The following is a 27,739-nucleotide window of genomic DNA, read 5'->3' as shown; positions in this document are numbered from 1 at the left end:
TCGCTCTGCTGTCCAATACGCCTGCGCAGTGGGGAATATAGATGTCAAGAGAACATGCTAATTTGTCTGGTTTTCTTCTAGTTTATCCATTTGTGATCTTTTTGATGGTTGTTATTGCCCGCAAGACAACAACGCACCAGACCAACAGACCAAACGAGCAAGAACTGAGTGAACATCAACGACCGGGTGATCTTTATAAAATTTGCCCTACTCGTTTGTTGTAAGGCCTTATCTTGATTAAAAGTATTTCTCTGATGTCTGTGCCATGAATCGGAGTCGAAACTGAAGTAAACGATAGCGATAAGTGAAATATAGAATATAAGTAAGCAGGTTAATTGGACTTCTCTCTGCGAGCTATTTTGCGGCTGCGAGCTGATTCCTACCATAGCTGTCAACACTATGGCGGAGGCGGCGGGCGGTGAGTGGAGGCTCCGTTACCTGTTGTAGATTAATTTGTAGGTGATGAGTAGAACTGTCCAGCCTGTATTTATGGGGAAAGACACAGTGTTTACTCTAGCCTACGCTGAGAGGTACTGGAGGTAATGGCAGCAACACAGTTCAAAGCTCTGCCTATAATTACAATGTACTGTTGCGTCACCGGAATACTGCCGTTTCTTTTTTGTTTACGTCGGAAATTCTACAAATATTACTCGTGATGACAGGGCGTACCACCACACACATATTACCTACATTTTCCCCCCTAAGTCTTGGCTCGGTGTGTCGTGCATCGTCTACTCACGTCCGTCCGTAAAGTTAAGGGGTCGTATTTTAAAACATTTCGTCACCCAAGTTCACATATTTGACATGGCTTTCGTAGGAGCTGTAGGCCTTTCCAGGGGTAGTTTTATGACCCTGGTGGTAGTTTGACCCATCTTCTGTGCCATGAACCTTAAAAACACTCATGAAAAACAGATTGATCCCCTCTTTGACCTTTAGAAATAGTTGATGTGAGAAGCGACGGTGTCTTCAAATACGTCCCAAGGTTTCGTTTTCCTCTACGGTATTGTCATAATAGGGGAGTCCCCCCCCCTCCTGTAGGAAGTTGTTAGGTTGCGTTTGGTTAGATCGTAATAATGAGGTCGAGGAGGGTGAAGCAACGTATAGGTTAGGTTGGGTTAAAATTGTTATCATTGGTCTTGATAAATGGTAGCGATTTTGCCGCTACGCTTTGGGCTTGCTTAGTGGTGGTGAATCATATTTTTTCGCTTCTCTGGGCTAGTTTGATGGCTGTGCCTGATCCACCAGGATAAGTTTACCATTGCTATAATCAAATACCTGTATATTGTGAACATAAGCAAATGTACATGTATGATTTCAAGGATGGCACAAAAAATTCCCTAGTCTTGAAAGTAAGGAAAGTCCCTAACTATAACCTAATGGGGTAGGTTCAACTCGGACCATTCTGAAATACTAACTCAGACCATCATCTTAACCAACTCGGACCATTCTGAACGACCAACTCGGACCATTCTGAACCACCAACTCTGGCCATTTTTATTACAAACTTGAACCACTGTTTATTTCAACTCGAACTCAAGATCCAAACCTTAGGTGAATCAGTGTAATTTTAATTTTATGTTTGTTAATTATGAATTGCAAATAATTTCTTGGATGCATGAATTTTATTGTTTTAAGTCTTTTATACTATTGTTTTCAACTACATTTTAATTTTTAATTTCTTAACCTTGTTGTTTTATGTTTTTTGTAATTTTAGGTTTGTTAATTATGAATTGCAAACAATTTCTTGGATGCGTGAATTTTATTGTTTTAAAGCTTTTGTTTTTATCTTTTGTTCTATTTATTCATATTTAGATCTGGTCCTAGTTGGCAATGGTCTGAGTAGGCAATGGTCCGAGTTGGGGGTGAACCAACCTAACAGCTAACAGAGGGGCTTCGCCTCCCTTAACCCCCCTGCTAACCAAGGGCCCCCCCTGGAACCCCCCCCCACATGTATGATGTGCTGGAAAATCTTTTTTTTTGGGGGGGGGGGGATGCTACCTCCTCTCCGACTTTGCCTGCATAATTTCATTAACTCAGTGATTTTACTGTTTCAGTTAAGGAGTGCCTCATATCAGTAATAGATAAATAGATAAGCAACCTACTATAGCCAGCAAATTTGGTTATTCCTAATAATTATTGTGCTACTAATGGAAATGTGACTGTCATACACGTTACCGGAAGAGTGAGACACGTTACTTGTGTGATTTTTATGTAAACAAAATACAGTACCCTCTCGACTTTCGTGCTCACTTCGTTCCGAAGGTATAGCGCTAAACTCAAGTTATTTAAAACACTGAAAAAACACTTATTTTTTCCGACCCGTGGAGATTTTTAAAATTTTATTTTTTTAATTTTTTTTTTCCACATGTAGCCTATGGCGCCGGTAGACTATCCATCTGGGCCTGATGGTCGGCCCCGAGCCCGTCATGGCGCAGGCAACTGTTTATAGTGGCGCCATTATAATTGGCTCATGCTGCCCCCCGAAGCTCACTTTTTTTCCTCATTTACTCCCTTGTTATCTCAAAATATGTACCTTGGAAAAAAGAAGAAAACAGGAAGAGAGAACAGGTCGTTTTAAAGCCACAGATGAAGCATTACGATTGGCTGAGCTCTGAAAACACGCTTGTGATTCGCTGGGAGTCTGATGATGTCATCACTGGCGCTAACTCAATCAGCGGCCTCACTGCCTTAAGGCGGTGTCACACTGGCCTCTAACCGTTGTGGCTACTGGCAACGCCTGTACGCCCATCCGGGAGCGAGTTGTCGGTTGTCCGTAAGCTGGTGTCATACTGGGCCTATTTCTTCCCACTGCGTTGGCGGCAGCTTGGGCAACTGGCAACTTTTCCGGGTGTGTGTCACACACATAAGGGGAAATTAGAAGGGTGTGGGGGGAGGGGCAGAAGGGAGAGTCAGGTCATGTCATGACACACACACACACACACAAAGGGAAATGAGAAGGGTGGGGCGAGGTAGGGGCAGAAGGGAGAGTCAGGTCATATCCTGACCAAAGCCCTGATCTAACTCTCCTTTCTGTCCCTCCCTCCCCACACCATTCTCATTCCCTTTCTGTGTGTGTGTGTGTGTGTGACATGATGAAGCAGGTTTATTTAGTAGATACTCGGATTACACTCTGAAAAGAAAAGAAACTACTATGTAGGTAACATACTAAGCTCAGCAACAGTGAATGTTGAGGTTGCGTGAGAAATGTTACCACATGCTTCGGTAACGTTTCTCACGCTACGCATGTAACGTGTGTGACGGAGCCTGTGGCCTACTAGAGTCTCTTACAAGATATTTTAGGGCATCATTAGTAAGGTATTAGGAATCCCATTTATAATATAAAGTTATGTTATTTTTCTCCAGTGCATAAGTTATTTATGGGAAAAATGGTAAAAAAACGTCACACACTTTACACTCGAAGTACTTTCACTTCAAGACCGTGCCACAGTCTGACTAGTTTAATGTGAACAATATAGTGATAATTAAAATTAAAAATAGTTGTAATATATATAAAAATCGAGGACAGCTTTCCAAACACATGCTTACTTAGCTAAAACAGTGACATGTAAATCACAAAATTCAGCATGAATTAATATTTGGTGACATGCTATGACATTATCAAATGCCTCACTCTTAATAGACACTTCTTACAAAAATTATGTCCAGATTTGTAAAATTCAAGGTTCACGCTTTAATTTGGTATGTAATACATATATTTTAGATCAGTTCTGAGATTCATACTAAAGGTTGACGTTTTTGTGGAATGACCCATAATATTCATGAAAGCGTAGCCTACTGTGGTGGCGGCCGCAGCAGCAGTCCAGCCGGTGTTGCAAGAAATACCTTCTCGCAGAAATAAGTCGCATATGTGGGAGGTGATCCAGGGGGGGGCACAGCCCCCCTGTTTAGAAGGGGGGTCGAGAGGGGGCAAAGCCCCTTTGTTAGCTGTTAGGTCGTAAAGTTCGGTTGGAGTAGTTTAAATATGGTCCCCCACCCAAAACCCTTGATTTCCCACGGGTCCCCCAAGTTGAACCTCTCTGCGAGCTATTTTGTGGCTGCAGCAGCGGGCCCACAAAAGGCATTGAAAAGTCAATCTTTTAGTCATTTTTGGAGAAAAATACTATCTCCATGATAAACAGCATTATATTTTGTCCAGAAATAAGCAGTCAGCATTTCAAAATTAGTAGCGTTGTTAAAACGTATCTTCACCAATTTTAGCAAGATTAAAGGAGGCAGAGGAATGCGAGTACGTATATGTAGCAAAGACCTTGAATGAAGACGAGACAAAGGGTGGAGGAATTAAGGATAAAGTAAAACGAAAATGAAGAAAGGGCAGGAGGAAAAGTTAAAATTTTTGGGAGAGCACTGGATGACAAAATGAAAAAGTGGTATATAAGAAACAGAAACTAAAAAGTAGAAAGGAGAGGACAAACTAGACAAATATTGATATGGAACAACTATAGCGCAGGCCATCTAGGTAAATACATCTAGATGATGGAGCCTATTAACTAGAATCAATAAAGAGCTCTCAATCTGCCAAACCTTCCAGTGTCTGGGCTTAGTGAGGTTACCTGTGTTGGCACTGCTCAGGTAGTCAGTGGACACTGTTCTGTTAGTCTGAGTGCTCAATCCGAAAGATTTTTCTGCTAACGAGGAGTGGTTACTGTCTTCTTGGGCAAAGGGGATGGATGTGTGTGGTTTGTGAAGGTCTCAGCAGTACCAAGAGATTGGCTGAAAAGCTCCGAACGCTCTCACTAGTAGAGTACTTCTTGGTGATTATGAGTGGTAAATTACACACTCACATGCACACCACTTAGCAGTCACGTAACTCTCACCCTCAACCAATCAGGGGCAAGGTTAATGCAGCCAATCAGCACCTGCACTGCTCTTTTCCTCAGTCTGTCAAGGGAATGAGTCACCAATTGAATAATGTCCACATTGGCTAAGCTCTCTTTGTAGCTTTTAATTCCCATGCATTTTTTTCCCAATAGGTGTCTGATTCAGAGTTATGCAGTGATTTTCCTTTGAAGTAACCAAGTTGGGCAATTGAATATAAGACATGGGTAAAGTGGTTCATGTAAAGTTTGCTGAAGCAGAGTAATATGTGAGTGATCATGTCTGATAAAATATAATCCATTCTGAGTTCATAAAAAGGAGTATTGAAATATCCATGATTATATATTTCATATTGTTCCTTCTAGCTGAAATAATTTTGATGGTTTTAGAAAAGGGGCATTGTTGACCCCTATCAGGGAAGATCAGCTAAAGTTTCCATGGAGGTTAGAATGGGTGAAGTTCCAGTGACTTCAGTGTTGTGATGGAGGTTGGATTGACTGATGTACTTCTTGTTTTGAATTTCAGATGTAAATGAAGTATTCTCTAGGTTATTTGATCATCGGCCATTTCTCAAGGGGGAAATCGAATTTTTTAAGAAGGAATTTGAGGTACGTAAGGCTTATATGCATCTGAGTAGCTTCATGATTGTTTTGAATGATGAATGCAGAGCAGGGCACCTATCAGTGCCTGTGTACTAGACATGATTATGTAACTAGAGAAAGCAGTTTGCAGGAATATCTGGGTGTCTTCCTGCTACCTATTATTATTTTGTATGATGAAAGCACAAAAATGTATATGGTGCTGTCATGTATGGTATCAGGTGCATGATAGTCTGCATTATTGCACACCTATTAAGCTGCTGTTTCCTTACCTCCTGGCTGGTGAAAGTCATCATTATTTCAGTTTCTCTTTCTGTTCTTTTATGTTGCTATAATGGTTGCCAATCATCTAATAGTTTGTGCCCCATCACTTTTCAAGATGAGCCACAGCCCAAAGCCTATGTGGATCATTCCTCTCCTGACTTATTCCAGTGAATGGATATATAGGTGATTCATGTCCTGCTTGAATGAACCTCTACCTCTCACCTGTTACAATCTGTGAAATGCATGTCCTATATAGTACTACTTCTTTGAAGTTGTGGAAGGCATGTCTCAGCCTGTGATTTAATCTTTAGAGTAATTATGAAAGGTCATGGAAGTTGTGGGAGGCATGCTGCTGCTTGTACCTTAAGCCTGTGTTGAGGCATGGTTGGAGGATGTCTGTTAGGAAAGATTAGGAGGCATAAAGAGTAAACGTATACGTATACAATGGAACCTCGGTTCATGAACTTAATTTGTTCTTGAAGGCCATTTGTCACCCAAAATGTTCGGAAACTGAACCTTTTTTCCCCATGGTAAAATGGATTAATCTGTTCCTGGACCACTGATGATTGCTTATTTAAACTTTTACAACAGTACTTTGTGCACAAGGTCTTAACACTAAGCCACTGAAAATCAATAAATCTAACACCGTACCTGTATGGAGGAGAGTTAACATTGCAATAGGCGGTGTCAAACTGGCCATTTTCCTCCAACCATTGAGGCTATAAGGGTAACCATGGTTGCCTGTATGGCCAACCATTGGTTCCATTTGTACGGATGTTAAACGGTTTTGGGTACGAGCAACTGCACGGCTGTATGTAAACAAATAAATGATGGCAGTGGCTGAGGAGTGATGAGCAGTGAAAGATGGCCTTCCAAGAGACTTGTAAAGTGGAATGGCAAAGCTGCTTTGTTCACTATTTAATTTACAAGATAAGAGAACACCCTGTGCTGTGGGACCACAGTTTATAAAATCTTTTTTTTTTCTCCATTCTATGAAAATTGTAGGTCTTCACAGCACAGATCTCTGATTAGGTTTGGGAAAACACTCCTGTCCTCCCGTCTCTGAAGCCATGATCGTGCCCACATCTGCTTCTTCCCTCCATTTAACTGCAGCAACAAGTCCATAACTTGGGTAACAGCAGCACAACTCGCAACAGCCCTTACTTTATTAGCAGGCGGCGCCATGTCGATACAGGGCGACTGCTTTATTTATGCTGTAGATACGGGCAACTGACTTTGGCTGTGTGTGACGCACATCCAGAAAAGTTGGAGTTGCCGGTTGATCCTGCCGCCAATGCGGTTGAAGGAAAAAGGCCATGTGACACCAGCTTTAATAAGTGGAAGGTGGTGAGGAAGTGAAAGTGAAGAGATGTTATTGTCTGGAAGGGGGGTCACTTTCCATATTACGCATTTATCGAAAGCTACACAGCAGCTGATGCTTTCACGGCTTTACTCCTGACTTGTCGCCCCACGTTGTTGCCAGCGTCCATGTTCATAGCTCGAGACACCATTCATCACCCAAGACGTTTTAAGTTCAGAATATTTGTTCATGAACCGATTTGTTCGTGATGAGAGACGTTCGTGACCTGAGGTTCCACTGTTTGTGTGTGTGTGTGTGTGTGTGTGTGTGTGTGTGTGTATATATATATATATATATATATATATATATATATATATATATATATATATATATATATATATATATATATATATATATATATATATATATATATATATATATATTGTATAAGATTGTTTTTGTCAATTACCACATTTGTTGATTACATAATGATTTACTGTTATATATGGTATATTTTATAGCCAATGCAATAATGATGTCAGGGTTACCCAGAAATCATAAGTAAGCCTATTTGTATTCAAAATATAATCATGTTAATTCAGAAAGGACTGAATGACTCAGTGCTGTGATTGTCTGCCACTCCAGCCAATCAAGATAGAGAAAAACAGTTTGAGCAGGGGCTGCTTTGATTCATGTTTGGAATGAACCATAAGGAGGATGAACAATTTTCTTTCAATTTTGTGACTCAACGAAGGCTTTAGTATGCTACATAACTGTGGAAGGCATGTCCCTGTGAATTAGATTTTGTATATAATGGGGTATATCCAGAGTTTCCAGCCAGCGGGTGTCATTACTGACTACATCTTTATGCCCAAGAAGCTTGAACTATTATTTCAATTATCTTTACCTGTTTCTCTTGGACTTGTAATACATAATTACACTTCAATACAATAAGTGATACTATTGATCATAAAACTGTAGTTAATCATTCTCGTTGTTTAATTTATTGATAAATGAGACAAAATAAGTGACTATTGGAAATTTATTCTCATTAAAAATCTTTCTAGCATGAAAGCTCTGCAAAATCAAGCAGAATGGGACATTTAGAAAAATTCTGTTTACATTACAATATTTGCTGAGTATCTGCTTAGGATGTATCAGTCTCACCGTCGACGAATTTTATTAAGAAACATTTTAGGGCATTTAGCAACTCGACAAAAAACATCTTAACACTAGGATAGTCAGGTAGCCTCCAGTGTTTGGATCTCCATGAGGATCTTTGGCTTCTGCTTCTATCATGCTATACTCTGCCCTCAGCTGACTGTTGGTTGTTGTGTGGGGTTCCCGTGTGGTTTGTCTGCAGCAGTGCACAGAATACTTGTCAGTTTGTTTGTTCGAGATGGAGGACGTAAAGAAGAGAGTGATCTCTGTGTATATAATGAACAGGGTGTTAAAGAAGAAGCGACTATGTAAATGGTGGACCCACTCAATAAACAGGCCTAGGATTCTTCGAAGAGTATTCTATACATTATATTCTGACCTGAAAGCTTATGAAGAAAAGGTTTTCAATTATTTCTGCATGTCATCATCTACGTTTGAAGAACTAGTGAGCAAAATGAACCTCTGCCACATGTTAACCACGTCTGCCGCTCGGGGAAAAGCCTCCCGTTTGAAGGGCTCCATAGACTTCTATAGTATTTTGAACCGCCTGGCGCTGCGCGGGTTAACAGTGCATGCGGCCAGCGTGTGAAGGGCCTCATTGAACTCCATTGATTTCTAAACCGCACGGGAGAAAACCGCTCGTGTGAAGGGGGCCTTAAAGCATTATTAACATATAACGTTTAATGCCAGGAGTTGAGGGTGGAGTGGTACACTATGGGAGTGGAAGCCAGTGACCCCCGTGGAGATAAAACAATGGATGCTACGGTTTCTGTCAAGATGCTAAACACCCAAATGTTTTTGATAGATTTTGTTGAAGGCGAGATTGATACACCCAAAGCAGGTACTCAGCAAAAATTGTAATACTAATAGAATTTATTGAAAAGCCCAATTCTGTTTGATTTTGCAGGGCTTTCATGCAAGAAATTTTTTAATGAGGAGAAGTTTCCAATAGTCATTTATTTTCTCTTGTTTACCAATAAATAAAACAAGAATGATCAACTACATTTTTATCAACAATAGTATCACTCATTGTATTGAAGTGTAATTGTTACGAGTTCAAGAGAAACTCAGCTAATTTACAATATAATTGGAACGATAGTTGAACTTCTTGGACACAAAGATGTAGTCGGTGGTGACACCTGGGAAGAATGAAAATACCACATTGTGAAAAGTAACTTCACTTTCAAAGTGATGCCATTAATATGGTGCATTACTAATGCATGTTTCGATACAGTACGGTACCTTGGGTTCTGTGAGGCACAATAGTAGAGACTGTAGCCCCTGATCTCATAGAGATGAGTGGCATTTTCATGTCATTTTAAGGTAGAATAGTTTGGTAATACAACCCTTAAAATTGTAGTTTTTTTCTAGTAGGAGGACATGATGATGTTGTATTGGTATCATTTAAAATGACCACTTTTTATGCCAGAGACATGTTATGTGCGCTAAGTCCAGTATGAAACCTCAGCCTACCAAGATATCAAGTTGAGGGCTTAACTAGTGCACTATGGGAGCAGTGTGTGTGTGTGTGTGTGTGTGTGTGCGTGTGAGGAAGCAATCACTTTCCCTTCGTGCCACATTTATCCTCACTTGCTCATGACAGAGCTGAGCACAGTACAAGGAAGGAAATTTTATGGCTCCTGAAGTGGGATGTAAGGGTAAACAATGAAACTAGGTCAGAACAACAGAATATAGTTTTGAAAGTGCTTTTTATATGGGGGATAAAGAAATTATACATGGTGAACTGAAGGAAGGAGTTCCTCATGGTCATAGCGGCGTTATTTTTCTGTTACAGGAGAAGCGTGGTGACAGAGAGGTTGAGCAGTTGTTTCGATCCCTAGAGCTCATCACAGAGATCAAGGAGGGGCAGGTGAGGGCTAATGGTTGGTGCAAAAAAAGAAAAAAAGTGATTACTGGTGACATCATGAAATCTTTATCAAGTCAAGATTTGTTTTCATTTAAAGAAAGGTATTTATACTGATAATGTTAATTGAGTATTTTTTTCTTCTTTCCACAGGTAGAGAAGATAGTTAATTCCTCCGATGACAACCTTCCCCGCACGATAGCAGACATTCAGGTGGCTCTCCATATGTGTGAGGACACCTTGGATACTGAGACCAAATTCTCCACTGTATGTATTGGCATATGAGGTGTTGGATCCTGTATGTGAATGGTGCATAAATGGTTGTGGGGTCTTTTCATGAATGGCCTTCCTGTAAAGTGACATTTCTAGTTTCAGTCCTGACTCATCTGTCATGTGTATCTCATGATATCTCATAAGCATATTTTCTGGGAGTTTACATGTGTCGGTCACAAATAGTGACGTTAATGAGTCTGGTGAAGCTCAAAAGTGCTTGGGATTGACGAGGAAGCACATTGTAAGCAACTTGTGCTTTACTCTGATTTAGTGTTATTGGGTATGCATGAATCAATCTTCAGTAACACATTCAATGAAGGTAAACTCACATATGTTAATAATGGCATGATGAAGAGAAATACAAAAATACTGGGCCTCACTCTGTCCCACACTTCCTGTGGCGCTACATACTTCCTTCTGTCTACGTTGACTAAAGGTTACTAATTTAGTGGAGAAAAGTACTAACCCTTTGATTATATACTTCCAGAGCAAGATAATGAGAGCATATTGATAGGCTGAGGCTATTTACAAAGCAGGGTTTTGATAATAAGATTAACTTCATGTAATAATTTATTAAGCAGCTCGGTGTTTACATATCAGGCAAGTAATTTTTCTTGTGGCAATTGGTTTATAGGTTTAGAGAATGTAGTTGAAAAGATCACCCTGGAACTGCAGATGTGGGCCTTAGTTATAGGCTCAGAACACAAAATAAGCAAGAGATGACAGAGCTAAGATTCCTTGTGAAAGGAAAATCAGAAAAAAAGTGGAGTATTGAGAAGGTATTGAAAACAAAGAAGTCATTTGTACATCAGGCTTATCATAGGTTCCAAAGAAATTCAGCCTTCAGTATACTAGTTACCTGCTAGGTTTATATAAAAAAGGTTAGACCACCAAATATTGAATAAGAAAATTATGCCATTCCTTTTCAGCAGTATATTTGATGTAATTACAGACACACAATATTTATGTCCACATACAAATAAAATTAATTACTAGTTTTTCTGTATATGCAAATACAAGTACAAATATATATTTGGCCTCATCCCTAGTTTCTAAGTTTCCAGTAGTGGAAGAGTTATTAGGTGTGTATGCATTTTTCTCTTAGAAGAATTCCATAGCAGTGCCAGCTCATTTTAGATCCATATTCTTTGCAAATAACTTTTAATCTGATAAGTAACCATTAGTTTATTCAGTCAATTTTTATTTCAGTTCTACCTATTTTTTACTGCCCCAGAACTCTACTCAAAATAAATATGTTTGCTGCTTCAACAGTTCTCATCTTGCAGGATGAGCTGCTAGCCAAGAAGAGGGCTGAGCGAAAACTGAGGCTTGCAAGTGTCCAACGTGATGTTCAGGAGAAGCTGAATCTGCTTGAGGAAAGTTACCAAGAGAAAGAAAAAGCCATGAGGGCACGTTTTGAACAGCTGGAAAGTCGTGCTGGATGTGTCTAAGTCTTGTACAGTCATCTATTTATTCTTGAGTATAAGCTTAGTTCAGCCTCTACCTTAATAATGACAGTCATGGATGACCATATTTCTGTCATTCCTTCAGAAAGATTCAAGAAGATTCTGTTTGAGTTTAAGGAGAGCAAAGACACTCCCAAAAGTATCAAGCAGAAACTTGCAACAGAAGAAAGTGAGAAGGAATTACGGCTAACGACAGAGGAAATAGAATGGTGCCATACTAAAATAAGAGAAAGCAGTAGACCTGAGAGGATTCATGAATTGCTCACAGAGAGCCAAATCATCTTGCCCAAATATGAACCTCCTCCCCGCAGCCCAGAACTTGAGGCGCGCATACAACGGCTCCGATTTGAGCAAGAAAATCGCGAGTACAAGAACATGACCAAATCTGTGGATCCCACTCTTCAGCGGGAAAACTTGGGGCTTGGAGAAATTGGTCAGGACATCAGAACAGTTAATCAGCACATTATATCAGGTATGCAGTATCTTTTGTCTGTTGTTGGCACTTTTTTTGCTATTTTTATTGCAGCTGGCATGGCCACTTCAGACTATGGTGTGAGAGCCTTGGTAGCCTCCATATCAGCTGTCATTGTAGGCTTTGCCGAGCTGTTCTTTATCATTAGGGATGATATTAGGAAAGAAAATGAGCTGAAAAAGAATAAGTAAGATTTACTTTCGTCAAAAGATATGCCCTTAATGGTCAAACATCACAGTTTATGTAATGACAGAATTAAGTTGGTGCACAAAAATGAATGTAATCTCTACAATACCAAATATAAGAGCAAATCTGCTCCAGTTTATAGAAGAAAGTGTGTTGACAGGTGTTTGCCAAATGACAAAGCTTTTTTTAGAATGCATACTAAATTAGATGACCACTTACATAGTGCATCTTGAAAATAATGTCCCTGGTTTAATTATTAATTTATTAATCATTAGGTTTTTACAGCATTTCTTGTAAGGAAAGTAGCAACTAGACAATCATTTGAACCACATAGGAGAGCATCAAGGTAGTTACAAGTGCTTGTTTTGTTAATCCACTGTGAATATTTAAGGTCCAGGGAACAACACTCATGGTGCTGAAAAAGTATTAAGGTGGAAATATGCAAGATTGATAGGAAAGGAAGGTTAGGAGATTTTCCAATTCAGTCTTAATAGTTGTGCTGTGTAAAGAAATAACAACTTTTAAAAGTATTAGTAAGAAGCTTCTCTGCCACATGGAATAGTTTTTAGAAAATCAAGAAGTTCCTGGCTGAAATAGTGTTGAGTAACAGCCCCAGGGGTGGAGAAGTTTGTGAAGCTGCCTCTCCATTCTTTGTAAATGTAAATCAGAAAAACTGAATGCCCTATGGTTTCCATGAGATAATTGTAAACTGTGTTTACCTAAGTCAGTGTTTGACCTAATAATTTTCACAGTTTTACATAAATATTCATTACTAAAAGAAATGGGATAGACAAGATATCCCATGAATCATAATTAATACATTACTTGAACAGAGGCCAAAGTCATTTTGAGTGTCTTCCAGTATTTCTCATTGTAAATTTGTACCTAAATGCAACTATAAACATTAAAAATACATGACATTGCATATTTATGTAAAAATAGTTTAAGCAGATGCTAATTAGTGTATTTTCTGGAAACAATAGGGTGTTGTTTGCCTGCCAGATTTAAATTAAAAAAAAAAAATATATATATATATATATATATATATATATATATATATATATATATATATATATATATATATATATATATATATATATATATATATATACAGGAAACTTTGCAGAATTATTCTACACTGTGTGGTGAAAATAACTTCATCCAAGGAATTGTTGATGCCAGGAATTGATATTTGATCAACCATGGAAGAATAATGTAGATTCAACACTAGAAAACTGTCGGCCACAATGAGAAGCTAATCTGTTATGTCAAGAAGTATGCTTTTTCTCAATGCTTTTGGGAAGATGGTGAAAAATTTTGCCATGCCAAAATTTGCAATTTCAGTGTTAGGCAAAAGAGTTGGGTTCATTCTGTGTGAAAAATCTTGCTGTTGTCATAATTCTTTGTCAGGTGCCCCTCCAATCTATGTAATAACCACTTCTATCCTCTTGTCCCTCAGGCATCTCTGTCGTCTCATTTTTCCCTACTGTACAACCTGTCTTCCTAATTATCAAATAATATTTAGGCATGGGATTGTAATCAAGTGTACAGTAAGATGTATTTAAAGAGTAATAGGTAAAATGAAGAAGAAATAATGTGGATAGTTCAGCTGTGAATGATCAATGAGGTGCATGAGTAAGACAAAAAGTGGTATTTAAGGTATGAAGGGAGGCTGCTGGGCTGTTTCTCCTCCCAACTGCCTCTGCCAACACCACCCTCCTCCCTCCCCTTGAGGTAAGGCATCAATCACCACCAAACACATGCTAGGTGGAAATTTAAGCCACGTAAAAAGAGGCGGCATTACAACACAACAATGCATAAGTATGGCAGAGACTGAGGTAGGAGACTTGGGTAAAGGCAGTGTGGGCAACAGTGGATGGACAGCAATGACATCACCCATTTGGTCAAGATTGCGGCTGATATGAGCTGAGCGTCAGGATTTTTTTAGTTAGATTTAAAGCTTCCATAGATATGAGTAGGGTTCCAATAGTATCATTAGATGTGAACTTGTTAGATGAGAGATCTTATTGTAATCAAGTACACATTTTTTTTTGTAGGGGTAATTACTTAGCAAGAGTTGAGTTTGACACAGAAAACCTTTCACAGCCTTACTAGTGTACAGAACTATAACTCCCTTCCCTTGCACTGCCACTACCCAGTCTCCTACCTCAGCCCTTAACATATGTCACTTGAAGTGATTTAAATTCCCATCTAGTGTACATTTGGTGGTGGTTTACGCCATGCCTCGAGAGGAGGGTGGTGGTGGTGATGGCAGCGGTGGGGAGGAGTGACCATCTTGCTGCCTCAAATATCATCTTTGTCTTCCCCAGGCACCTCATTCATCACTCACAATTGAGTTGTCCCAATTATTTCTTTTGAATTTTATATCACTATGTATGATTATTGACAAATTAAAGCCAATAACTTAAATAATGAGAAAACAGGGTTAAAATAGCAGTTTGGTCCAGAGTCCCTTTATATCCACCTTTATCCTACTGAGCTCATCCAATCAGTGATGCAGTCAGTGATCCTCTAAAGAGAGGCCCTTAATGTTACAGGTGCCCACAAACAAAACACACTCTAAAGTTCAGCTCAGGCAGGCACTGCTTCTGCACTATCTGTGCCACTCCCCAAGGCAAATAATTTACTTCCTAGTGCTATAATATAATCTGATTAGTATCTCATCCTTTCCCTCTAATTCCTGCTATCTTCCCTTTTCTCTTATACTTAACCCTTCTCCTATTTTCATGTTTGTGTGAGGCATACAGAATATGAAATGGTGGGAAGCAACCAGCAGCTAGTTATTGCCTGGGTCATATTTATGAATACTTTTTTTAACTCAAATGTAAGTGATCACCACATAGTACTTGCAAAGAAAGCTCACAAACAAAATATAAATGACTTGCACAATGTATATGATAGTGATATTTGAAACTAGTCTTGTTTATCCAGCTGCTGCAAGAGGCTATTTTAATGTCCTTTATCTTGTTTACTGGGAGAAAGATGATTATTATTGACTTGTACTATCAGGCCCTACCTGAAACAACAAAATTTCCCTTCAGCCAGCATGCAGACAATAAGGAAAAGACTTAAAATTTAAGATACAGTCATAGCCTGCCCTACATCAAAAGATGTGACATACCCTGTTTTTAACGTAAACTGAACATGATGCCTTAAAATGGCTGTAAAACACCTTAAAACTAGCGTGTATGCCCCATACACACTACCATTCGCCACTATTGGCACGTCCTGTTAATCGAGTGTTTGATACTCAAAACTGGCAGTGTAGACAGGAAGCCAGTGAGCGAACACTGGCAATGGCACTGCTCGTCGGTGAAACTCAAGGAGACTGTTCTCTGGTGAAACTCATTGACAACTGCTGGCAATGTAATGGTAGTGTGTACGGGGTTTTACATATTGTACTGCATGACAACAAACACCTTACAACTAGTGTCATCAGCACACATAAAAATGTAACTTGCTGAGGCATAATATATATATATATATATATATATATATATATATATATATATATATATATATATATATATATATATATATATAATTACTATAGAAAAGTGGCAAAGTTGAATCTGATGAAAGTAAATATGATGTGAAGTGGGGTATGACTGTACCCTTCTAAACCATGAGGCAATTTTCTTGAAAGCTGTAAAGCAGTTCAGCAAATATGTTACTTCTGTATGCATTATATAATGTAGTATTATCACTGAAATACATATATTCAATAATTTCATGGTATGCATGTGTGTGTTAGAACTCGACAAGAGTATAAAGACAATTTGTCTACCTGTAAATATTTTTTTGTGTGTGTGAAAGTATGACTGATCACTTTTCAGGTCATCAGTGACTTTATGACTTGATGATGTGCTTGAGTCAATGAATTTAAACTCCATGTTTAAAGATTACATTCCATATAAAAGTGTCTCCTTAAAAGTGTTTCCTTAACCAGGGGTGGTATAATTTTGTCAAAAATATTCAGTCGTGTCTGCACTATCGGGCAGTGCTTGGTGGGCAAACAGTTACCAAATGCACTCCACTGCACACGTTTGGTGGCGGGCAGGAGCAGGGATGATGTCATAAGCAGGGAAACCATGGACAAACCATCAAAATACCCTTGGTTGCTGGTTTGATGGCAGAATAATACATCATCTGTATACCAAAGGTTTGTCTACACTCCTGAGAAGTGCTGGGCAAGTCTTGCCCATTTCCTGGGCAGTCTGTGTCGTACACTTGGACACCAGAATCAACCCTACCTGGGTCAGAGCCCAGGGATTTGGAGGCCTAATTGTCATATTTAATTATTTTGCTGATGGATGCTACATGGTCATACTTTGGCAATGTAAATACAATATGTATTTGTTTATTGACCCAGGTGGGCTGGTGTGTGAGTGTTCAACACATGGGAACTGTTCCATCTGGTAACACTGTCTCAAGCGAGAGAAATACACTTACTCAGTAGGCATCGCCCCGCTGGCATTGCTTGATCGTGTGGACAATCTTTTAGAAATGGGGTTGAGGGCCTGGATGCAATGTTGACCCATTCAAATTTGTTTGCTTCAGATAATTGAAAACACTGCAGTGATTCAGTTTTAGCAAACATTTAGTAGACCAGTCAATTTATGGTTAGTGTATGAAGCAGTATAAAGGGTTTGTACTTTGGATCACTTTGGTTAATACTACTATTCTGCTCCTTAAAACTCAATGAAAAGAATAACCAAAATAGGAGAATTTTTGCTCCTCTGTATCAACTAAAACCTGTCCTTGCATACTGCTGTAACCTTGAACTTCTTCCAATTCTCACTCATTTAGACACTAACATTCCATCCCAGTGAACAGGGAACTTCCTCTCTCAAGTACACTGACTGCTTTTGCAGCAGAGAGTATGTTAGCTTCTAGAAAAGCTACTTTTATACTGTAAAGTTTGGCTCCTCAGCTTCTTCCACCCTTCCACTTCCGAGGATGGATGGAGATGTACCATGCACTCACTTAAAATTCAAAACATCTATTTTTTCCTTTTCTTTGAGGTTGTTTCCTTTGTACCCTCACCTTCCCGCTTAAGAGGGGGAACAGAGAAGCCAGGAATAACTGGTTCAATGAGTTTGCTGACCACACGTTGATGCTGCACATCTGAGGCATCTACACTAACTTGTATCCGCAGGTGGTCAAAGGGACGAATGATGACTGAACCACACTGAACATACAACTCCTGCAACAAAGCAACAAGTTATTTCAATGCCGTCTATCTATATATGATGGTAGAAGATGAAGAATGAAGACTATGTGAAGACAGTCTATGATAGTCAAAAACATGCTGTGGAGGACAACCCTTTTAGAGGGTATATCTTGAGAGGGAACAATGCATCAAAGTTGCAAAGGAATAATATAATGAGCCACTGAGTACCCCTATACTGTAAATTCACACGTGAGGTTAGCTAAACTCACAAGACTTAAAACTAATGCCATATGATGTCTCAGTTTATGTAAGGTTTGAAGGCTGACAGTGGCTTTAAAATTCTGGTTTCATAGCAGTTTTCATCTAGTTTACTTACCTATCTCAACTTACTACTTAGCATCTAATATTTAGTTATTGTGAAACAACTTATTAATGACAAGTGGAAATGAATGTGACAAAGGCTATCTAGGAAGAAAAAAATAATAATGTAAACTATTGCAACTACAACAGACAAAATGAAGATCAGAACCTTTTCATTGAATTCAAACTCTGGGGCAGGTGTTTCATCAGTCTCCATTGGCTCAGCTTCTTTGTCAAGCTTTTTCTTATTTTTCTTCTCTTCCTTTTTCTTCTCTCTGCTGTCCAAGTACAGAGTCAATTGTTGTCCAATTGTTGGGACTAAGACTTGCAGAGCATTCTTATGGAGCATCAACACATATGCATCAAATTCTGAAGCTTTCCCTCGTAGAGATGCCTGAAAATAAAGTGATGTTTATATCTCTAATATACTCACTTTGCATATATTATTCTGCATCCTATCCTTAGCAATACATTATTCAAAGCTCTCTCTTTCGATATTTGCAATGTAATTTTTTAAATGGTTGGGGATGACTTTTTATCCAGGATATAAACAACTGTGCTCAGTATTATCTTTAGGAAATTAGAAAAAGGACAATGGAATGTCAGACTGCCTGAAATGGCATAAATGGGTCTTCAGTCTAATAAAGCTCCTGGAATTTGGCCCTTCAAGATTACAGTCCTGCCCACTTTTGTTGCTATGGTTGCAAAAGTACCACTTAATTGAGCAGCCTTGTTTCCTTGCCAGAACACCCAACCATTAGATGAAGAATAATTTCTAAGTCCTCTATCACTGACCCTCTTCTTTAAGACTTCAACCAAATTAGCAAACCAATGGAAAAATTAAAATACTGATACATAATATGTTCTACTTACAATAGCTGTTATAACTGCTGAGCCCCGGCCTGCATACTGGGCCATCTTGTGGCGATAGTTGATGTGTTGGCTGAGGTCTGCCAGCTTCTTGGGGTTGAGCAACTCTGGGTATGTTTTGTCAGCTTCAATGATAACTGCTAACAATCTGTGCACTATGATGTCTGCATATCTGAGGGTAAGTTGAAGACATTATATTGTAATGAAAACTAAAATAGAATCTTTTTGCTTGGTGTTTCCTTATTGTACAACTTTACTTTTCTGAGCATTATTTTGCAATATTAGTGAATAGCCACGGTGAGCCAGGCCTGTCAAACAGCCATGGTCTATCTATAGGAAGAGCCAGATTTTTTTTTCATCAATGAAAAAGCTTAAGGGCATAAAATAACAAAACAAAAGCATTGCTCCAGCAAAAAGAGAATGAGTGGCCAGGAGAGGTCAGTTTTGGATAGAGAAGTGCCTTGATACTGCCCTCTTGAAAGAATTCAACACCCCCCGCCCCGACACACATACGTGCATTTAAAAATAAACTGGGTAAATATGGATATGGAGGCAGGACAATAACTTAACTACAACTAGATAAATACACATACATTAAAAAAATCATAATGAAATCCCCACCTTCTAATTGGTGAAGTGAAGTGGGTGTAGGTGGGTGTGGCAAGGCCATAGTGATTATATTCAGGTGGTTCCAGTGTGCCTGAGCAGAAGTACAAGGCTTGCATCATGCAGCGAGTGGTCATGATCCTCAGCATGCTGTTGAAGAATGGATTGTTGTCCCGATTCACATTGTTCAGACTCTCAGCCAAAGTTTTGTTGCTACTGACATCCAACTCAATGTCCTGTGAAAGCAGTATTGTATTTAGTGCTGTAAAGAAGACAATTATCATTAATCTTTATTTTTAACATGAATTAATTGATTTATTATACTTTCTTCTCAATGATAACACTTCTAAAGGAAATGATGACATTCAGCTAACATGCTTTGGTAATGATCACTCCATGAGATGAAAATGGAGGGGTGGCATTAAGTGGACGGTAAATGCAGATAAAGTAATTAATAGACATGACTAAAATGCCAGGGCCCATACTTATAAAGAAATGAGGCATTTGACTTAAGTCTCTCCTAAATGATGAGTTTTCAACCTAGCTGGGGTTCCAGCCACCACAGGTATACTCTGGCTAGCTCAAACGTGCGGCTGTGACGTAGGCCTCAAGGGAATAAGTGGCAGTACAGCGCTGCCACGTTTTAACCCCACCTTGGTTCTCTCTCTCTCTCAATTCCTCCCTCGCACATTCCTTTCTCTCTCTGTCTCTCTCTCTCTCTCTCTCTGAGTTGCTGCAGCTGTGCGTCGAGTAACTTTTGACAGGGCTTCAAGAGTGCTTCCATTCTGCTTCTCCTGTTCAAAATACTGGCGGACATTGAAGATAACTTCTTTTGTTTGGCTATGTAAATGCTGGGAGTGTGGAGCAGCCATATCGATCGTGTCTGGTCAAGGACGCTGACTGACCTGAGTGGAGTCACCTGACCTCTCCACCTGTGTGGATGGCGGGCGTGTCTGAGTGTTGGCCGGGAGCGTTACCGCCGCGAGGATTTTAATGTATTTTTTTCATACTTATGTCAGCTCATTTTAACGTACATTCCTTCATGATATAATCTAAATATAATTGTGAAACCCCTTACCCATCCCAAAACGTAAGGGAAACTCAGTAATAAGTATAGCATTTTTTAGCAACACTGTAAAATATGTATGCCACATTTCTTTGTATGCTTACAAATATCTTCTCCATAATAAGTTAACTGTTCTTTCATACGTTATAATACTAAGATTAAATGTGTATGCATATTTGCTGATCATATTTGCCATGGTTTTACTTAAATTAGAACATTTCTACATCGCGGGCTGGGAGACACGCGGCATCGCTGTACAAGGAATCCCGTATGGTTACTCCACCCACAACCGCACGTTTAGTGTAGCCGGAGTATAGTGTGGAACGTAAAGTTGCCAATAACGATGAGTTAGCTTGAAAGATCAGTTATCTCATATGAAAATGGGTAAGAATACCTTAAAATGGTGAAAGTATTGAATAGAAGTAAACCATATCCATTACAATAGGGTTTCATAAGGCTATAGTGAGCGTTTGAATGTAAAACGGTTTTGATGAGGTACGCTGGCTCTCTGGCAACACCCGGCAATGTTTACATTTGAAGGTTGATGCCTCAGCTGAAGACCCAGGGCTTATGCATGCCCAGGACCAACTTTAGCTACTCGCGCCGAGTCTCAGATTAACACCCGGGATATACGACTCCACAGGGCCGGGTTGGGCTCTTGAGACGAGCCAGAGACGAAGTGTTAGCTTTATAAGTATGGGCCCAGGACCAGTGACTGAATTTGGGGTGTGTTCACAAACTAGATGCCATGTTTTGTCATACACTGCTACACAGCTTACTATTTGAGGAACATGAATGTGCATCTATATTCCACTGTATATATGTTAGGAGGCTCAAAGGGATGTAGCTCCTTATGTGACAGGAGGCTGAAATTAGGAATTAGGCTCCTGCAACTATATTCTATATTCAAAGCAATCATTGGAATGATTTAGGGCCGCTTTCACAGTCACTTTTATTTGTTTTGATTGTTACCGATGGTGGCGATCGCCGCTATAGTATTTCCACGTGAAACTGGCCGATGGGGTAGTGGCGGCTGCAGGGTTATCCTAGCCCTGCACCTTACCACACTCAACACCTCTCACTTCCTCTGCAGCCGCCACAACCCCATTGGCCAGTTTCACGTGGAAATACTAAAGCAGCGATCGCTACCATTGGTAACGATCAAAACAAACAAAGTGACCGTGAAAGCGGCCCTTAGTTTCTTCACCCAGCCTATATGGAATATGGGGTTACCAATGATGATAATGAGATATCTTTATATTATCCCATGGCCTTGAGGTACAAACTCACCTCCTGATATAAATCAATTAAATGTTTGCTCTGGCATACAGTTAATCTGTTTACTTTTTTACACTTAGCAGAGGAGTCCACTCAAAAAGTGAAAATAATCATACTATCCAATATATGGATATCCCAACACTGTAACCTAACTGCAAATCTATTCATTAATTCCCATATATTCAAGAAGTTTATTCCCTAAGGTAAGAAAATTGAAGAAGTGTTCTGATGGGTGTCAAGGAATATAGTAATCCACTTTGCTCTGGGAGTTACCTTCTGATGCATGATTCAAGATAAAAGGCAACATACCTGACTCTTGGCAGCCAGTAGGAGAGGCTCAAAGTTGGAGTGTGGAGGGGCAGGGTGGCGACGCAGCAGAGCACAGTCTGGGAAGTGCTGTGAAATACACAAATCCATAAGAAATTTTAATTATATGTCACAATACTGGTTGCTTTTGGAGAAGGGGAGAAGAGAAAATAAAAAGATGGGAGCAAAGTATTTTCCTCTGTATCAAAGCACAATATCAGCATCTTTGGAAGAGTTAGAAAACAAATCTTTGTTTCATGTTGTAATGAAGTGACCTCAGAGACAATGAAAGCAGTTTTCAGACAATTCTTTACCTTAAGAGTGCATTCGGCTGAAGTGACGTTGGCCAGCAACATGAACTCCTCGACCATGCTCATAGTCTCCAGGTGCTGCTTGGCCACAATGTCCACCACTGTGTCTGTGTCTGGATCCACATGGAACTTTACTTCCATGCTGGCCAATACCAAGGCTCTGCAAATACCAGATGTAGGTGACCAACACATACTCACTCTGCATATAATCTAATCCATCTTGCAGTGTTCCTATGAGTTTCCTTATGTGGGTGGCATTGGCAAAATCTAGCTTCTGCTCTCACACCAAGCAGAATCCAATCTTTGCTATACCGTTGACAGTGTTGCACTTACCCAGCTTCTATCCTCTTCTGTTTTAGCTGCTTGGCCAGCATATTAAGGTTCCTCAGGGAGTTTGTGAGGTCATCTTGCATGTTGGGATCATCGATACGTTGTTGAGCTTGTTCGTAGCTCAGCTCTCCACGAGACTTTATGATCGACTTGCAGAACCTGAAAATCATTTGAATGTTGTGGAAAGGATTAGTTCAAATGAAAAATATGCAAGTGAATATAAACACACCCTGTCTTTACCACCATTATTACAGACCCTAAGGCTTGAGGATTAACTTATGACAAACTAGTGTTAGGAGAGGTTGACTAGGCTTAGTATGAACCTTCTGGGAATAAATAAAAGTAGATTAATATGTGAATGAATATTTCCTACTTATCACTTCCTAAAAGACTGAATTAACAATTTTAAGATGGCTATGTTGTGGACTCCATCTACCCATACTCTGAGTCATGTACCAGCTCAACTCTTGCTTCAGTATCATTGTTTAAAAGTTAGCAATACCTAAAATGTCTACATGAGACAAAGGTATAGCAAAAAGGTATGTCATAGTCTTGTATCCTCTTTTCCTTCTCTTTACAGGTTGGTGAAATTATTTCCTTTTTCATGTCTTGAATTACTAAATTAGGTGCTCATATTTAGGCAGACCCTTTTTTGTCAATCTATTCAATATGCTTCATTACAGCCATACAAGATACATTTTTTTTAATACTGATCCTTATAACATCCATGTTCGTGTAAGTCTGTCTAATATTAACCAACTACCTTCATAGACTATACACTAATAGCATTTACATTTTTCTTTCCTTGCCACACAACAATAGCAAGAAATGAGCAAGAGAAAAATAATAATGGCTTTGAACATACTTGAAGGACAGAACTTCAGCTTTGGGGCTCATCTCCCAGATCACAGAGAAGGCAAATCTGTCCACGTTTCCACGAAGGGAGCAAAGGTTACTGCTGAGGAGATCTGGAAAACAGAACACTTACTTTACAAAAATGGATCAGAAACATGGTTATCAAGAAAATGTGAAAAATAAATTGAAAAAAATTAAATGTGACAGGCTCAATTAATTTTCAGTCCCCAAATGAGCTGGGACCTCAATTCACAGGTCTTTGGGTATGGCTGAAACCTCACATTACATCCACACACACCTGGGAGGTGGGACACAACCCCTGACTGACAGCCAGTACCCATTCACAGCTGGGTGGACAGAGGACACAAGTTAAATGTGATTACTGATCCATCTCCATTCCACCCAGGACTTTTGAGTGTGTGTGTTTGTGTGTGTGTATGTATTTACCTATTTGTAGTATACAGGGGCTGATCTCAAGCTCGGACAGTCCAGTCTCCCAGTCTACATTTGTCCAACTTTTCCTTCATTTTCTGGGCACTGCCCACTTCAACAACATCTATGTTTAGTCCATTCCATGTATCCACACTCCTATATGGAAAACTGTACTTCTTTGTCTTTCAAACAAGTCCCTTTCTCAATTCCTTGCTGTGTCCTCTTAGTTGCCTCCTCCCTTCTGTCTCAATTAAATAATTTCTATCCAACAGTCCATTCCACTTGTATTCCTAGACATCGCTATCAGGTCTCCTTTTTCATTTCTTTCTTCGAGTGTTGGTTGGCCCAGTTCCTCCAATCTATCTTGTATGAAAGACTTGATAGTTCCGGTACCATCTTAGTTGTAATCCTTTGAATCCTTTCGAGTTTCATTATATCCTTTTTCTTGTGTGGTGAGCAAACAACTGCTGCATACTCTAACCTTGGTCTAATCAATATTGTTATTATTTACTAATATTTTGCAGCAAACTATATGTTTCTCTGAATATCTTATTTATGTGCTTTTCAGGTGCCAGTGTATCTTGTGTTATAATACCTGTCTTTTTCTTCACTTATTGTGTCAATGATTGTCCCTCTCATCCTATACACTCTACATGGTCTATTTTTACTTTTTCCTGTGGTGCCGAGACAAAGTCTGATGGACGAGCCTCCCATAACTCACTCAGCGAGTGGGGGTACCTCTTTGGCCAACAGGTTAAGGAGTGGCTCTCCCGTCTCGCTGGTCGCGGGTTCGATCCCCGGCACCGGCAAAACCTTTCCTTGTCTGGGTTAATTTCTCGTGTGTTTTGTTACACTCTGTGGTCATGTGGGAGCATAATAAAGAGGAAATTCAGGGCATTATATTCCCATTTTCATTGTGTGACATTTCTTTACATTACACTCCATTTCCCATCTTTTACTCCACTCATGTATTTCCTTTAACATGTTCCCTGCGTTATGGCAAGAATTTGTCCTGCTCCCCTTGCGATTCCTTCCTTTGTCTATTACATCAGTCTGCCAAGCGCCACCAAAGTGAGAGGAGGTGAGCGTCATCTCTACTGGCTGAGGAATGCCAAGAGCAGCAGAAAAGTAGTGGCTCACCAGTGGCCCAACACATCACACAATAATAATATTTAGTGTATATAGCATATTGGATCACCCGTGTCCACGGCTTAGAGTGGCCACCAATGGCCCACTACCTGAGGAAGCCTTAGATTTATTTTTGCTTGCGTATTGTATCATCCATGTACCAATCATTTGTTGACCACCAGTGGACCAATACATGAATGTTTCACTATTGTTTCGTTGCTATTTCATTATCAATCACACTGGATAGCCACCACTTGACTGCTTTGCTGTTTTTGCCATATACTTGCATGTTGGAACACTAGTGTACCACCTTCTCAGTGGCCACTATTGACTCAATATGTAATTTTATGTATGAAACATTTTTGTCTCTTCATTTGTTGTAGGCTACCTTTCTGATAGATTTTTGTATCATTGCATTTACTGAAAGTACTATACGCACTTAGTTGCATGTTATCTCTGTTTCTACAGGTAATGGATCCTTTATCATTTTACGGAGACTCACTTATGTTATGAAGGTGACAATCTGTCTTCTGATGAAGACTATATCTGCAGCTCTAGCTCAGACTCTGACACAGGTGAAGACAGTGACACATTTGAAGACATCTCTGATGATGAAGTACAGCAGTCCAGTAGTGCCAATATAGTGTCACAGCCTCTCACTAACATTACTGGACAAACTAGAAATGGTGCTTCTGCACAGTCTGACTGGGGACCAGTTCAATTTAGACCTCGTTCTTTCACCTTTACAGGTGAAGAAAAAATGGCTGTCATCCCTCAAACTGATGCTAGTGGAATATTGCCAATTGATATATATAATCTGTTCCTGACAGAAGATATTGTAAGCATGATTGTTACTGAGGCAAATAGATATGCCCATCAAGTTATTGATGGTAGACAATTTACACGTAGATCTCGGTTACATTCATGGAAAAACACAAACAATGGTGAGATGAGGAAATTCATTGGGATTGTGATATATATATTGGACTCAATCCTAAATCAGAAATTGCACTTTATTGGTCTAAAAGCATTATGTATGCTGATCCATTTGTGCCTAAGCTGATGACCAGAGAAAGATTTGAGCTATTATACAGATTTCTACATTTCACTGACAACACTGCTCCGCATGATCAACAAGATGGGCTATATAAGTTCATACCCCTGGGCGACAGTCTCATCAGTCGCGATCAGACTGTTTACAAGCCAGGTTCTGATATTGTCATAGATGAAAGTATGGTCCCCTTCAGAGGGAGACTAGGCATTCGGCAGTATTTGCCAGGGAAAGCCCACAAATATGGAGTAAAACTTTACAAACTATGCACCCTTGAGTCTTACACCTGGAATTTTGAGGTGCATACAAAGAGGAAGAACAAGTGTGATGGACTTAGTGTCACAGAGTCTCACATTGTGATGCTAGCTGAAAAACTTCTGGATTATGGAGCTACACTTTTTGCAGACAATTATTACACAAATTATGTTAATTTGATATTCCTGAGACATTTTTTTATATTTTTGTGTCAGTAATTTTTCTTGCAGTTTATTAATATACTTTGGATGGCAGTGATGTGTGAGTGTTTCATATAAGCCTTTGTGATCAAGAAAAAACAATCCAATTACATTTTAGCCTATAAAAGGGATATAAAATATGCTAATTATGAAGTTCTGAATTTTAAATTTTTTGGCCACTGGTGGACCAATATGCACCAGAAAATAATCTTATATGGTACACTGGTGAACCAACATGCAGGTAACGTGTTAAATCTTCCTGCAGTTTATTATAATCATCATCATCTCTTATTTTTCTACGGAGTTTGGTGTCATCTGCAAACATACTCATGTAACTTTACTTTTTCTGGCATATCATCTATATATAATATGTTAAAAACATTACTGGCGCTAACACTGATCTCTGTGGCACTCCACTTGTAACCTTTGTGTGTGTGTGTGTGTGTGTGTGCATGCTAGAAGGGCACACATGCAACTTATATGCCATAAATAAATTACCCACAGAAGTGTACAAGTGCTCACCTGGTACCATGTCAATGCGTCGAGTGGTAAGGTAGACTGTGGTGCTGCGATTCTGTGCCTCCTTATCCAGCGCTGTGTTGGGCCGGATGAAGTGGGACACATCGGCAATGTGAACACCAACCTGGAAGATGGCTTATGGTTACTCTTTGTTTACTGCTTCAGTTTGCAAGCAGATCATAGTTGCTGGATTAAAATAGTAATGGTACAATGTTCCTACTCTATAATTTAACAGGTTTTCAAAATCAAACATGTTTGATTAATTCTTGATATAATTAACTAACAGGAAACATCTTTACTGTACACTTCATATGAAGTGCCATGTGCAAAAGGGGCAGGCAGAGCTCCCCCTGCATGCAGCTCCTCATAATCCATCATAAGCAAGTTTTCAACTTGCCTCAGGGATAAAACTGATGGTACTTTGTTATCTAATTTATTTATTTTTCTGTACTGAAGAAAATGTCAATACATTTTTCATTACCCTTCTCAGTTTGAAATTCATTTACTTATTTTCATTTGTATTATTTTACCTTTATAATTGGTTAGTGAAAATTAAG

The 27,739-nt window shown here is 39.4% G+C and overlaps 3 protein-coding genes across 4 annotated transcripts in view; 2 read left to right on the top strand and 1 right to left on the bottom strand.

Moving 5' to 3' along the window:
• The first annotated feature begins 355 nt into the window (after positions 1-355).
• Positions 356-11,794, top strand: LOC127001729 (biogenesis of lysosome-related organelles complex 1 subunit 5-like). Of its 2 annotated transcripts, none has more exons than XM_050866839.1 (5): positions 356-418; positions 5,362-5,444; positions 9,956-10,030; positions 10,178-10,291; positions 11,584-11,794. In XM_050866839.1, exons 1-5 carry the CDS (start codon positions 400-402, stop codon positions 11,746-11,748), a joined length of 456 nt encoding a protein of 151 aa, XP_050722796.1. In that variant the 5' UTR covers positions 356-399; the 3' UTR covers positions 11,749-11,794. The 2 variants fall into 2 exon arrangements, with proteins under 2 accessions (XP_050722796.1, XP_050722797.1); XM_050866840.1 differs by lacking the exon at positions 356-418 and adding an exon at positions 5,044-5,063.
• A 14-nt stretch (positions 11,795-11,808) lies between these two features.
• LOC127001726 (transmembrane protein 199-like) lies at positions 11,809-16,375 on the top strand. Its single transcript, XM_050866836.1, has 2 exons — positions 11,809-14,422; positions 14,504-16,375. Exon 1 carries the CDS (start codon positions 11,809-11,811, stop codon positions 12,424-12,426), a length of 618 nt encoding a protein of 205 aa, XP_050722793.1. The 3' UTR covers positions 12,427-14,422; positions 14,504-16,375.
• The window catches only part of LOC127001721 (exosome complex exonuclease RRP44-like), a 30,046-nt gene continuing 14,719 nt past the window's right edge, over positions 12,413-27,739 (bottom strand). Inside the window, exons 11-19 of the mRNA XM_050866817.1 lie at positions 27,186-27,306; positions 23,608-23,710; positions 22,746-22,901; positions 22,416-22,572; positions 22,105-22,191; positions 19,467-19,687; positions 18,849-19,017; positions 18,145-18,369; positions 12,413-17,648 (exon numbers count right to left, since the gene is read on the bottom strand). Coding sequence (XP_050722774.1) covers positions 17,445-17,648; positions 18,145-18,369; positions 18,849-19,017; positions 19,467-19,687; positions 22,105-22,191; positions 22,416-22,572; positions 22,746-22,901; positions 23,608-23,710; positions 27,186-27,306 — 1,443 coding nt within the window. The 3' untranslated portion in view covers positions 12,413-17,444. The remainder of the gene's footprint in view (positions 17,649-18,144; positions 18,370-18,848; positions 19,018-19,466; positions 19,688-22,104; positions 22,192-22,415; positions 22,573-22,745; positions 22,902-23,607; positions 23,711-27,185; positions 27,307-27,739) is intronic.

The sequence above is a fragment of the Eriocheir sinensis genome, chromosome 21 (genome assembly GCF_024679095.1).
Source record: "Eriocheir sinensis breed Jianghai 21 chromosome 21, ASM2467909v1, whole genome shotgun sequence".
NCBI lineage: Eukaryota > Metazoa > Arthropoda > Malacostraca > Decapoda > Varunidae > Eriocheir > Eriocheir sinensis.
The sequence above is the reverse complement of the archived record's forward strand: the minus strand, read 5'-3'. Positions and strand labels throughout refer to the sequence as shown.

Bases quoted from the DNA above. Each gene is read 5' to 3' on its own strand.
- LOC127001729 (XM_050866839.1), top strand. The intron at 5,445-9,955 runs GTACGTAAGGCT...TTTCTGTTACAG, and splicing joins TTTTTAAGAAGGAATTTGAG to GAGAAGCGTGGTGACAGAGA. The intron at 10,292-11,583 runs GTATGTATTGGC...CTCATCTTGCAG, and splicing joins CTGAGACCAAATTCTCCACT to GATGAGCTGCTAGCCAAGAA.
- LOC127001726 (XM_050866836.1), top strand. From the start codon at position 11,809: ATGACAGTCATGGATGACCATATTTCTGTCATTCCTTCAGAAAGATTC.